At 48.9% G+C, this 15,708-nt stretch overlaps 1 protein-coding gene across 1 annotated transcript in view; it reads right to left on the bottom strand.

Moving 5' to 3' along the window:
* ppp1r14c (protein phosphatase 1, regulatory (inhibitor) subunit 14C) overlaps window positions 1–13,235 on the bottom strand; it is a gene marked incomplete at both ends in the record, with an annotated part of 44,328 nt that extends 31,093 nt beyond the window's left edge. Inside the window, one exon of the mRNA XM_084453420.1 lies at window positions 13,020–13,235. Coding sequence (XP_084309546.1) covers window positions 13,020–13,235 — 216 coding nt within the window. The remainder of the gene's footprint in view (window positions 1–13,019) is intronic.
* Between the last annotated feature and the right edge of the window lie 2,473 nt (window positions 13,236–15,708).

Below are 15,708 nucleotides of genomic sequence, written 5' to 3'. Positions count from 1 at the left end.
GAGAGAGAGAGAGAGAGAGAGAGAGAAGGAGAGAGAGAGAGAGAGAGAGAGAGAGAGAGAGAAGGAGAGAGAGAGAGAGAGAGAAAGAAAGAGAGGGAGAGAGAAGGGAGAGAGGCCTGCAGTGTATGGACAAGGTGAGAAGGGCGTAGAGGATGAGTGATAGAGCATAAGAGTGAGAGAAGACAAAAAACAAGACGGCAGAGGATTATGTTTTAGCACCAAAATTACCTTTTTGTGATTTTCAGTACAGGCATGTGCGCGCGCACACACACGCACACACACACACACACACGCAAAATTTCCAGAAATTTACCATGGGAAGTTAAACTCATGAATTTTGGAAAATGTGATCTTTTTTGTAGCCTATAAAATTTTCAGCAACTTGTACTTTATTTTATACATTTATTTTAGGATTGTATCCTGTACTCAACCAATTTGGTGGCCAATTGACCCTGAACTAGTGTACAATTACCCCCAACAAACTGTTGAGGATTCGTCATACAACCCGGTCGGTCGGCAGTGCAAAAGGGAGAGACAACTTCTTGACTCTCTCAGCTCACAACCATAATTCCGACACCAGACAGGGTTGCTGTTGTGTGACGAACCCTCAAGCCGAGATTAAACTCCCCTCCCTCTGGGATCCGGCCATACTCAGATCTGACGAGACCGCTAGTCCCCGGTGGGCAGCTGCACCGGAACACGATGCATTAGACCGCTACACCACCGCACACCCCTATAACAGGACTAGACCACTACACCACCACACACCCCTATAACAGGACTAGACCGCTACACCACCGCACACCCCTATAACAGGACTAGACCACTACACCACCACACACCCCTATAACAGGACTAGACCACTACACCACCACACACCCCTATAACAGGACTAGACCACTACACCACCACAGACCCCTATAACAGGACTAGACCACTACACCACCACACACCCCTATAACAGGACTAGACCTACACCACCACAGACCCCTATAACAGGACTAGACCTACACCACCACACACCCCTATAACAGGACTAGACCTACACCACCACACACCCCTATAACAGGACTAGACCACTACACCACCACACACCCCTATAACAGGACTAGACCTACACCACCACACACCCCTATAACAGGACTAGACCACTACACCACCACACACCCCTATAACAGGACTAGACCTACACCACCACAGACCCCTATAACAGGACTAGACCACTACACCACCACACACCCCTATAACAGGACTAGACCTACACCACCACACACCCCTATAACAGGACTAGACCTACACCACCACCACCCCTATAACAGGACTAGACCACTACACCACCACCCACCCCCATAACAGGACTAGACCACTACACCACCACACACCCCTATAACAGGACTAGACCACTACACCACCACACACCCCTATAACAGGACTAGACCTACACCACCACACACCCCTATAACAGGACTAGACCTACACCACCACCACCCCTATAACAGGACTAGACCACTACACCACCACACACCCCTATAACAGGACTAGACCACTACACCACCACCCCTATAACAGGACTAGACCTACACCACCACACACCCCTATAACAGGACTAGACCACTACACCACCACACACCCCTATAACAGGACTAGACCACTACACCACCACACACCCCTATAACAGGACTAGACCACTACACCACCACCACTATAACAGGACTAGACCACTACACCACCACACACCCCTATAACAGGACTAGACCACTACACCACCACACACCCCTATAACAGGACTAGACCACTACACCACCACACACCCCTATAACAGGACTAGACCTACACCACCACACACCCCTATAACAGGACTAGACCTACACCACCACACACCCCTATAACAGGACTAGACCACTACACCACCACACACCCCTATAACAGGACTAGACCTACACCACCACAGACCCCTATAACAGGACTAGACCTACACCACCACACACCCCTATAACAGGACTAGACCACTACACCACCGCATACCCCTATAACAGGACTAGACCTACACCACCACCACTATAACAGGACTAGACCACTACACCACCACACACCCCTATAACAGGACTAGACCACTACACCACCACACACCCCTATAACAGGACTAGACCACTACACCACCACACACCCCTATAACAGGACTAGACCACTACACCACCACAGACCCCTAGAACAGGACTAGACCACTACACCACCACACACCCCTATAACAGGACTAGACCTACACCACCACACACCCCTATAACAGGACTAGACCACTACACCACCACACACCCCTATAACAGGACTAGACCTACACCACCACACACCCCTATAACAGGACTAGACCTACACCACCACACACCCCTATAACAGGACTAGACCACTACACCACCACACACCCCTATAACAGGACTAGACCTACACCACCACCCCCCCTATAACAGGACTAGACCACTACACCACCACACACCCCTATAACAGGACTAGACCACTACACCACCACACACCCCTATAACAGGACTAGACCACTACACCACCACACACCCCTATAACAGGACTAGACCACTACACCACCACACACCCCTATAACAGGACTAGACCACTACACCACCACACACCCCTATAACAGGACTAGACCACTACACCACCACACACCCCTATAACAGGACTAGACCACTACACCACCACACACCCCTATAACAGGACTAGACCACTACACCACCACACACCCCTATAACAGGACTAGACCACTACACCACCACACACCCCTATAACAGGACTAGACCACTACACCACCACACACCCCTATAACAGGACTAGACCACTACACCACCACACACCCCTATAACAGGACTAGACCACTACACCACCACCACTATAACAGGACTAGACCACTACACCACCACACACCCCTATAACAGGACTAGACCACTACACCACCACACACCCCTATAACAGGACTAGACCTACACCACCACACACCCCTATAACAGGACTAGACCACTACACCACCACCCCTATAACAGGACTAGACCACTACACCACCACCCCTATAACAGGACTAGACCACTACACCACCACACACCCCTATAACAGGACTAGACCTACACCACCACACACCCCTATAACAGGACTAGACCACTACACCACCACCCCTATAACAGGACTAGACCTACACCACCACACACCCCTATAACAGGACTAGACCACTACACCACCACACACCCCTATAACAGGACTAGACCACTACACCACCACACACCCCTATAACAGGACTAGACCACTACACCACCACACACCCCTATAACAGGACTAGACCTACACCACCACACACCCCTATAACAGGACTAGACCACTACACCACCACCCCTATAACAGGACTAGACCACTACACCACCACCCCTATAACAGGACTAGACCACTACACCACCACACACCCCTATAACAGGACTAGACCTAGACCACCACCACTATAACAGGACTAGACCACTACACCACCACACACCCCTATAACAGGACTAGACCTACACCACCACACACCCCTATAACAGGACTAGACCACTACACCACCACCCCTATAACAGGACTAGACCACTACACCACCACCCCTATAACAGGACTAGACCACTACACCACCACCCCTATAACAGGACTAGACCACTACACCACCACACACCCCTATAACAGGACTAGACCTACACCACCACACACCCCTATAACAGGACTAGACCACTACACCACCACACACCCCTATAACAGGACTAGACCTACACCACCACACACCCCTATAACAGGACTAGACCACTACACCACCACACACCACTATAACAGGACTAGACCACTACACCACCACACACCCCTATAACAGGACTAGACCACTACACCACCACACACCCCTATAACAGGACTAGACCTACACCACCACACACCCCTATAACAGGACTAGACCTACACCACCACCCCTATAACAGGACTAGACCACTACACCACCACACACCACTATAACAGGACTAGACCACCACACACCCCTATAACAGGACTAGACCACTACACCACCACACACCCCTATAACAGGACTAGACCACTACACCACCACACACCCCTATAACAGGACTAGACCACTACACCACCACACACCCCTATAACAGGACTAGACCACTACACCACCACACACCCCTATAACAGGACTAGACCACTACACCACCACACACCCCTATAACAGGACTAGACCTACACCACCACAGACCCCTATAACAGGACTAGACCACTACACCACCACCACCACTATAACAGGACTAGACCACTACACCACCACACACCCCTATAACAGGACTAGACCACTACCCCACCACACACCCCTATAACAGGACTAGACCACTACACCACCACACACCCCTATAACAGGACTAGACCTACACCACCACCCCTATAACAGGACTAGACCACTACACCACCACACACCCCTATAACAGGACTAGACCACTACACCACCACACACCCCTATAACAGGACTAGACCACTACACCACCACACACCCCTATAACAGGACTAGACCTACACCACCACACACCCCTATAACAGGACTAGACCTACACCACCACACACCCCTATAACAGGACTAGACCACTACACCACCACACACCCCTATAACAGGACTAGACCACTACACCACCACACACCACTATAACAGGACTAGACCACTACACCACCACACACCCCTATAACAGGACTAGACCACTACACCACCACACACCCCTATAACAGGACTAGACCACTACACCACCACACACCACTATAACAGGACTAGACCACTACACCACCACACACCCCTATAACAGGACTAGACCACTACACCACCACACACCCCTATAACAGGACTAGACCTACACCACCACACACCCCTATAACAGGACTAGACCACTACACCACCACACACCCCTATAACAGGACTAGACCACTACACCACCACCCCTATAACAGGACTAGACCACTACACCACCACACACCCCTATAACAGGACTAGACCACTACACCACCACACACCCCTATAACAGGACTAGACCACTACACCACCACACACCCCTATAACAGGACTAGACCACTACACCACCACACACCCCTATAACAGGACTAGACCTACACCACCACACACCCCTATAACAGGACTAGACCACTACACCACCACACACCCCTATAACAGGACTAGACCACTACACCACCACACACCCCTATAACAGGACTAGACCACTACACCACCACACACCCCTATAACAGGACTAGACCACTACACCACCACACACCCCTATAACAGGACTAGACCTACACCACCACACACCCCTATAACAGGACTAGACCACTACACCACCACACACCCCCATAACAGGACTAGACCACTACACCACCACACACCCCTATAACAGGACTAGACCACTACACCACCACACACCCCTATAACAGGACTAGACCACTACACCACCACACACCCCTATAACAGGACTAGACCTACACCACCACCACTATAACAGGACTAGACCACTACACCACCACACACCCCTATAACAGGACTAGACCACTACACCACCACCACTATAACAGGACTAGACCTACACCACCACACACCCCTATAACAGGACTAGACCACTACACCACCACACACCCCTATAACAGGACTAGACCACTACACCACCACACACCCCTATAACAGGACTAGACCACTACACCACCACAGACCCCTATAACAGGACTAGACCACTACACCACCACACACCCCTATAACAGGACTAGACCACTACACCACCACACACCCCTATAACAGGACTAGACCACTACACCACCACACACCCCTATAACAGGACTAGACCTACACCACCACCACTATAACAGGACTAGACCTACACCACCACACACCCCTATAACAGGACTAGACCACTACACCACCACACACCCCTATAACAGGACTAGACCACTACACCACCACACACCCCTATAACAGGACTAGACCACTACACCACCACACACCCCTATAACAGGACTAGACCACTACACCACCACACACCCCTATAACAGGACTAGACCTACACCACCACACACCCCTATAACAGGACTAGACCTACACCACCACACACCCCTATAACAGGACTAGACCACTACACCACCACACACCCCTATAACAGGACTAGACCTACACCACCACACACCCCTATAACAGGACTAGACCACTACACCACCACACACCCCTATAACAGGACTAGACCTACACCACCACACACCCCTATAACAGGACTAGACCACTACACCACCACACACCCCTATAACAGGACTAGACCACTACACCACCGCATACCCCTATAACAGGACTAGACCACTACACCACCACACACCCCTATAACAGAACTAGACCACTACACCACCACACACCCCTATAACAGGACTAGACCTACACCACCATCACCCCTATAACAGGACTAGACCACTACACCACCACACACCCCTATAACAGAACTAGACCACTACACCACCACACACCCCTATAACAGGACTAGACCTACACCACCATCACCCCTATAACAGGACTAGACCACTACACCACCACACACCCCTATAACAGGACTAGACCACTACACCACCACACACCCCTATAACAGGACTAGACCTACACCACCACCACTATAACAGGACTAGACCACTACACCACCACCACTATAACAGGACTAGACCACTACACCACCACACACCCCTATAACAGGACTAGACCTACACCACCACACACCCCTATAACAGGACTAGACCACTACACCACCACACACCCCTATAACAGAACTAGACCACTACACCACCACACACCCCTATAACAGGACTAGACCACTACACCACCACACACCCCTATAACAGGACTAGACCACTACACCACCACACACCCCTATAACAGGACTAGACCACTACACCACCACACACCCCTATAACAGGACTAGACCACTACACCACCACACACCCCTATAACAGGACTAGACCACTATACCACCACACACCCCTATAACAGGACTAGACCTACACCACCACACACCCCTATAACAGGACTAGACCTACACCACCACACACCCCTATAACAGGACTAGACCTACACCACCACACACCCCTATAACAGGACTAGACCACTACACCACCACACACCCCTATAACAGGACTAGACCTACACCACCACACACCCCTATAACAGGACTAGACCACTACACCACCACACACCCCTATAACAGGACTAGACCACTACACCACCACACACCCCTATAACAGGACTAGACCACTACACCACCACAGACCCCTATAACAGGACTAGACCACTACACCACCACACACCCCTATAACAGGACTAGACCACTACCCCACCACACACCCCTATAACAGGACTAGACCACTACACCACCACAGACCCCTAGAACAGGACTAGACCACTACACCACCACACACCCCTATAACAGGACTAGACCACTACACCACCACAGACCCCTAGAACAGGAGACTTAAATGTAGCCTAGTTGGAGACAAAACAACATAAAATGCAATTCTACATCTTGCAGCATGACCTTGGTTAAAACTAGGGATGCACGATAAATATCGGACAGATAATTATCGGGCCGATATCAGGAATTATGACGTCATACCGATAAATCAGATAATGTTAAGAATAGCTCAGATAAAAAAAAAAAAAAAATAATAATAATATTATTATTGCAGTTTGGTGAGCTGGGGATCGCGTCGCTGCTATTTGCAGATGATGTGGTCCTGATGGCATCATCTGCCTGCGACCTCCAGCACTCTCTGGATAGGTTCGCAACTGAGTGTGAAGCGGCTGGGATGAGAATCAGCACTTCTAAATCTGAGGCCATGGTTCTCAGCAGGAAACCGGTGGCCTGTCCGCTCCGAGTAGGAAATGAGTCCTTACCCCAAGTGAAGGAGTTCAAGTATCTGGGGGTCTTGTTCACGAGTGAGGGAACCATGGAGAGGGAGTTTGGCCAGAGAATCGGAGCAGCTGGTGCGGTTCTGCAGTCGCTTTACCGCACTGTTGTGACCAAAAGAGAGCTGAGCCAAAAGGCAAAGCTCTCGATCTACCGGTCTATCTTCATCCCCATCCTCACCTATGGTCATGAAGGATGGGCCATGACCGAAAGAACGAGATCACAGATACAAGCGGCCGAAATGAGTTATCTCCGGAGGGTGGCTGGGGTCTCCCTGAGAGATCGGGTGAGAAGTTCAGTCATCCGGGAGAGACTCGGAGTAGAGCCGCTGCTACTTTGCGTCGAAAGGAGCCAGTTGAGGTGGTTCGGGCATCTAGTGAGGATGCCTCCTGGGCGCCTCCCTAGGGAGGTGTTCCAGGCGTGTCCGGCTGGGAGGAGGCCGCGGGGTAGACCCAGGACTAGGTGGCGGGACTAGACCCAGGACCAGGTGGCGGAACTACATCTCCGCACTGGCCTGTGAGCGGCTAAAGATTCCCCAGGCAGAGCTGGTTGATGCTGCCTGGGAAAGTGATGTCTGGGGCCCCCTGCTGGAGCTGCTGCCTTCGCGACCCGACCCATATAAGTGGATGAAGATGGATGGATGGATGGATGGATAATAATAATAATTATTATTATTATTATTTTACTCTGATAATAAAGCGGGATTGTGTAGCTTCCCAGTACTGTATTGTATGGTTAGGAAGAGGTCTGTTTGATTTCTTTTTTCTTTCTTGGGAAGAGGGAAGTTTTATTTCTTTTGAGACAAATTAAGCGTTCCCTTTCTCCTGCCTGTGCCGTAAATGGCCTGTCATAAACTTCCCCTGCAGAGAAGCTCGGTGTAAATAAACACTTTACTAATGCTAATGTTTACATTTGCTATTCATTTGAAAGAGAGAGTCTTGTTACCATTACTTTATGGAGCACAACAACTAAGCATCTGCACTGAATTGTGTATCTGCTAAGAAGAGTGATTCACTAGTTCATTCACTGTTCAGGGAAGTACAGATGACTCGGACCAGTTTATTTAAAAAAATAAAATAAAATGTGCAGAGACAGAACTGTTCTTGTTTTTTGTTTTGTTAATAGTAGTGAAGATTTTTCGTTAGCACAAAGCTACTGTTTGTTAAATCTACCTTTGTTTACCAGTATCTTACCTCCAGGTGTGCAAAAACTACAGGTGAATCTAAATTGTATATATTATCGGTATCGGTCTTGAGAAGCAGGAAGTTATCGGTATCGGTATTGGCTTGAAACAAATAATATTGTGCATCTCTAGTTAAAACAACCTGATTTAATGCAAATTGAATTCCTCCATCACATGTGCAGTGCATTCTTTGATCACATGCACAGCTAATTCCTAGCATTCTGCACACTAACCCTTTGGTTCCACTGCGGCCGTCAGCATCAGTGTCGACATTCCACCATCAAAAATCAAGAAATGAACCTCTGCGATTCTCTAACATGGGATGCAACGGCTGCAGTGGAGACGCTGTCATTAATTACAATGGATTAATTTCCTTAGCATTTGATAGCTGATCGTTGAGGCTGGCGCCAATGGAGGCAAGCCGTAAAAGGGCTGCAAAATCCGTTAAAGTTCTACTCACATTAAGTCAAAAATTTCATTTTTAAAATTTTTATTAGAATGTTTGCCTGCATGTCTGCTTATGACAAAACAAAATGTTTATATTCATGTCTGTATATGACAAGGTAAATAAAGTCGGTATAAATAACCCCAATATTCCCAGTTTATTCCTGTTAATTCCCATTAATTTCCCATGGAAACTTTCCAATTTTGAATATTCACAGAATGTTTCAACCCTAACAGACACAAACACACACACACACACACAAAATTATAGGCTGGCTTAGTTACAGGAAGTAAACATCAATTTCTCTGAAGTAAATTGACCCCTGCTCCACTCTATCAATACCCCTGCCAGAAAATTGTCAATGTTTGATATTCATTCTCCACCAAAAATGTTGACTGAGAATTAGATGAGGTAGGTCAGAAAGAAACACCCCCCGAGGGCTCCCAAGAAGAAATAAAAAATGTTTGTGCCGTCTTCATGAAGAAGTCAGCTAAGAGTTCATAGACGATGGAAAGCATTAGTTTAGACAGCGGAGGTAACACATGTAAATTGACTGTGTGTGTGTGTTAGTCCAATTGGTTTTGATGTTTGTAAATGTTTTTCTGAATCTTCCTCTGACGCGGCAGATGGTTTGCTTTACATAACTTCTCCCTCTATGACATCACAGCTATGGCCCGCTCCTGGAGATTCTCCCTCTATGACATCACAGCTATGGCCCGCTCCTGGAGATTCTCCCTCTATGACATCACAGCTATGGCCCGCTCCTGGAGATTCTCCCTCTATGACATCACAGCTATGGCCCGCTCCTTGAGATTCTCCCTCTATGACATCACAGCTACAGTATGGCCCGCACCTGGAGTTTCTCCCTCTATGACATCACAGCTATCAGCCTGCTCCTGGAGACCATCCCTCTATGACATCACAGCTACAGTATGGCCTGCTCCTGGAGTTTCTCCCTCTATGACATCACAGCTATCAGCCTGCTCCTGGAGACCATCCCTCTATGACATCACAGCTACAGTATGGCCTGCTCCTGGAGTTTCTCCCTCTATGACATCACAGCTATGGCCCGCTCCTGGAGATCATCCCTCTACTACAACATCAGAAGAATACACCTTCTAAGAGAAGAGGCTCAACTCCTGGACCAGGCGCTTGTCATCTCCCGCCCTACTTCAGCCTGCCCGCCTCCACCGTCAGACCTGTGCAACGCATCCAGGACGCTGTATCCCCTCTGGTGTTCAACCTCTCCCTGCCCCCATCACTGGCTCTTCCAGCCCCGCCGGCCGCCTCTCTCTACCAGGAATGAGCTTCCCGTTGAACCAGCTTCCTGCCCCTGTTAGGCTGGCGGGGTCTCCAGATCAATCTGTTGAGAGGGTTAGGGTTAGGGTTAACCCTAAGGGTTAGGGTTAGGTTAACCTTAACCCTAACCCTGACGTTTACCCAGCTTCCTGCCCCTGTGAGGCTGGCGGGGTCTCCAGATCAATCTGTTGAGAGGACACCTAAGCTCCGCCTCTTCAGACCTCTCCGCCTCCTAACTCTCCCGAACGCTTACCCAAGGTTACTTCAACTTTTGGTATATGTATAAAGAAAATATAGATATATCTTGCCATCTTATCTTCTGTTCTCTAGCACTGTGACTGCTGGTGGCACTGACTCTTAATGAATGTGTTATTGGCAATGGCTTAGATGTACAGTCGGTTCACACTGACTTATTGTATGTTGCTTTGGATAAAATGTAAATGAGTGTGTGTGTGTGTGTTCACTCAATCACTCTTCCAGCTGTGCTTGCTGTCTGTATTCATGTTGCCACTGAGATGAAATACACTATACATGAACACACACAAAGACACACATTATACATGAACCCCCTCACAGATGTATTATAGAGTAGACAGACATCATCAGTCTGTGCATCCTCCCTCTCTCTCTCTCTCTCTCTCTCTCTCTCTCTCTCTCTCTCTCTCTATGTGGATGGCCATGTCTGCGTGTGTGTGTCTACGGAAATGTCACACTGGATGGATGGAAGGAGGTCAAAGTGATTGGAGGAGTGGGTTGGCTGGAATCAGCACATAGTTGGTTAACCCACTGCCCCTCCCCCTTAGGGACAGCGCTCTGCGTGCGAAGCTTAGAACCGCTAGCGCGCACAGGCACGTACGCGCGCGCTCACATATCCCTTTGAAATGTTATAGAATGCGCGTGCGCGCAATCCAATTTCACACGCGCTCAGCATCGTCTGCGGGGGACTGTGACCAGCAGCCCACCAGGGTTAAGAGACTGTGACCAGCAGCCCACCAGCCCACCAGCCCACCAGCCCCCCAGCCCAGCAGCCCACCAGCCCAGCAGCCCACCAGGGTTGAGGACTGTGACCACCAGCCCACCAGACCCCCAGCCCAGCAGCCCACCAGCCCAGCAGCCCACCAGCCCACCAGCCCACCAGGGGGACTGTGACCAGCAGCCCACCAGGGTTGAGTAAGGACTGTGACCAGCAGCCCACCAGGGGGACTGTGACCAGCAGCCCACCAGGGTTGAGAAGCCAGGTTTGGAGCGCGTGCTCTCTCGCGCCATCTCTCAGATCAAATAGCAGCTCCTTGATTGGGTTAAAATCGAGGCGCTTTAATGAACATGACATAAACCTGTCCGGTAAAGGGCCTACCAGACCGCATCCAAATGACCAAACCTAATCAATAATCCACATTTAACACCCCAGCACCCGCCATTAGCCCGCTGTAAAGCGCGTCCTTGGTGAACCGACAGTAAAGAGGGATTCCTAACTGCTGCGCGTAAAGCACGGCTGCGTCTGTGTGTCAGTCGTCTCTCTTTCGGGACCTTTCTATTGGTTATTCGGGTTAGGGTTAGAGTATCTGCTCCCGCTCTCTCCGCTACTGGGACACTACACGCTCCAGGAGAGAGAACAACAGACCCGATGGTACACGCTCCAGGAGAGAGAGAACAACAGACCCGATGGTACACGCTCCAGGAGAGAGAGAACAACAGACCCGATGGTACACGCTCCAGGAGAGAGAACAACAGACCGATGGTACACGCTCCAGGAGAGAGAGAACAACAGACCGATGGTTCGGAGGTGTGTATCCGCAACCCTAGGCTACCCATCGGCGGTGTGCTACCATCTCGCTCTAAACGATGAACGCCCGGTTAAGAGCCAGACGAGAGCTCCTCGTTGCAATGGAGCATCTCTTGAAGACCCGACACTCATAAAATGACATGAGGAAGCCACAGTATCGATTGCATCTTATACAAACGGTTTTGCAGCGCATCTGACCCAGACACAACCTTGGTGGGCGTTTTGCTTTAGAGTATGTAGCCAAGAGGCCAGGTAGCCTAATCTGCTTCATAGACAGCCTGCAGTAGACTACAATCAGGGGAAAGCTCCCATAGGCTACGGAAGAACATGCCTCACCTCGCAATCGTATAATTCGCTGAGCTGTTCAATGATCCATTCCTCCAAGATAAGTCTTTTACGCAGCTCCTTCCTGTCGTACTTCACCGTCACTTTTCCTTGCTTCTTCTGGACCGGGTCGTCCCGAGGCATGGGGCTGGACCCAGCGGGCTGGAAGAACACCCGCCCGGCGGGAGTGGGCAGCGGGGCGCTGGTCTCGGTGCTGGCGGCGGACATTGCGTGGGTATGTGTGGGTGGATGAGTGGGACTGCGGGTGATACACACTGCGAATGAACACTGCTTTTAAACACCTGCTATTTAAAGCGCGTAGCGTCCCCGGTGAGAGGCACAGAGAGGGCGGAGCGTGCCAGACGCAGTCTCTCAATGGCTGGTTAACCCTCCGCGCGCCTCCACTGTGTTGCAGAGCAGATTTCACCCTGAATAACACGACTGTCTGTAGAAGTGACTCCCTTCTCCCACTTGTATCCCCATGTCACGACGACAGTACGGCGATAGCAGTCAGTTGAGGGCCAAGACTGTATTGGATTATTGTTGGAGGATGTCTATGAGCTTTATAGAGGGTTGTTTGCTATTTGGTTTTCCGCCATCTTCACTATCAACACATCAAGGTCCACAATGGATTATGTTAAACTGAAAATCATCTGATGTCTTCATTCTGTATTGTCAAATAAACTAAACGAATCATGATTTTGTATTACAAGGAGCCACCTGACTAAACCTCACACTGGAGTCACAGACATCACCCAGACCAGGCAGGGTGTGTTACTCGGCTGAGTTAAAGGGGGTTTGCTGAGTTAAATGGGGTTTGTTTTGTTAAATGGGGTTTGTCTCTGGTCACACAACCTAGGTCCAGCTAGGCTAGTAGCTAGATAGAATTGAGCCTTTTGGGCTATCCATCCATATGTTGATGTTCAGTCAGCTGAAGTGTGTCACAGAGAGAGAGAGAGCGAGAGTTTGGGAGCGGTCAGTGGATAATTGAGGTTCATAAATTGGTCTGAATTGTCTGTGTCCAAAATGTAAGTTCCGTGCAGTAGTCTATCTACCTACCCACCCCTGCGATGAAAACCTACTGCAAGGAAGTGAAAGTACACACACACGCACGCACACACACACGAGCATACACACAGTCCTGTATAACGTAGGTAGGTAGACACGCACAAGCTCACATGAACACAGACACCCTCTCAAGTCACTCCGTGCAGCTGGATCGTGCATTATTATTTGTGGGACTGTACTGCCTCCGTGTGGTGTATTATTTGTGGGACTGTACTGCCTCCGTGTGGTGTATTATTTGTGGGACTGTACTGCCTCCGTGTGGTGTATTATTTGTGGGACTGTACTGCCTCCGTGTGGTGTATTATTTGTGGGACTGTACTGCCTCCGTGTGGTGTATTATTTGTGGGACTGTACTGCCCCCGTGTGGTGTATTTCAGACAAGCACCTACTGACCTTACTGTGCAAATTATTGTGAAATCTGAAAACGCGTGTTCTGAGAGGAAATAAATTGCAATTAGTTAGCTTTCACTTAATCAGTCAAATCCTCACTTCAAATTAAACTATACCCCAAAGTAGGCCTAGTCACTCATGCACTTATCCAAGATAGCCCTACTGAAACTGATATGAGCTTTCTTATATTTGCCCCCTGCCCCAACAGGTGCTCATCTAGCCTACGTGATGTGATGTCATGTATTGACAAACAAACAAAGACTGTTGGGCATTTCCAACATGAAGCTACATGGAACAGGTTCTATAAGCTACATGGAACAGGTTCTATAAGCTACATGGAACAGGTTCTATAAGCTACATGGAACAGGTTCTATATTTATTGTATACCCTCATCTGTAGTGATGGATCGAAATGATGCTTTCTGAAACAGGCTTCTAGACACATTTAGTCAAGGGCCTGGCTTAGAGGCCTGGGCCTGGCTTAGAGGCCTGGACCTGGCTTAGAGGCCTGGGCCTGGCTTAGAGGAGGCCTGGGCCTGGCTTAGAGGCCTGGGCCTGGCTTATGTGTGCACTTATAGACAACCTGGGATGTGTGCAAAATTCTGGGACGAAAACCCCGAAAATGACCACACCCTTTTTAAGGGGAGACACTATACAGGGTATTTTGTTTCCATTAAAGATATCAGGTGCTGTGCATGTCCATTAAAGATATCCTCATGAATTTGTACCAGTTTAATCTTCAAATTAAGATAAATCTTTTTTTGTATTACATGTCTTAAAAAAGGCTATATATGCAAATTAAGCAACATCTCGTTAAATATGCGTTAATTTGCATATGCAGTATTTTGGTACCAAATATCAAACCAATGGATTAACTGTTATAGGCTAATATGACCCTAAGGAACAACTTGGGATGTGTGGCAAAATCTCCAGGACGAACAACCAGAAAATGACCACGCCCTTTTAAAAATGGTCACCCCCCTTTTCATTGGAAGTTGTATCTTCTAAACTGTTGGACTTGGAGATGTTCTGAGGTTCTCAACATGTTCAGAGTGGCCATGTTTAGGGTGTCATACTGTAGAAGTTCTAATTAATATTTTATGAGAAAATGGCTAAAACCATTAGGTCAACTTATTACCATACAACTAACTACATACAGGAATTGCCATATTTAACTTTCAACTTTCATATTATCAATGGAATAAATGTAGGCAGCAGTATCTACACAAGATCAGCAGTAACAC

This window comes from Borostomias antarcticus, assembly GCF_949987555.1.
Source record: "Borostomias antarcticus genome assembly, chromosome: 19".
NCBI lineage: Eukaryota > Metazoa > Chordata > Actinopteri > Stomiiformes > Stomiidae > Borostomias > Borostomias antarcticus.
The sequence above is the reverse complement of the archived record's forward strand: the minus strand, read 5'-3'. Positions and strand labels throughout refer to the sequence as shown.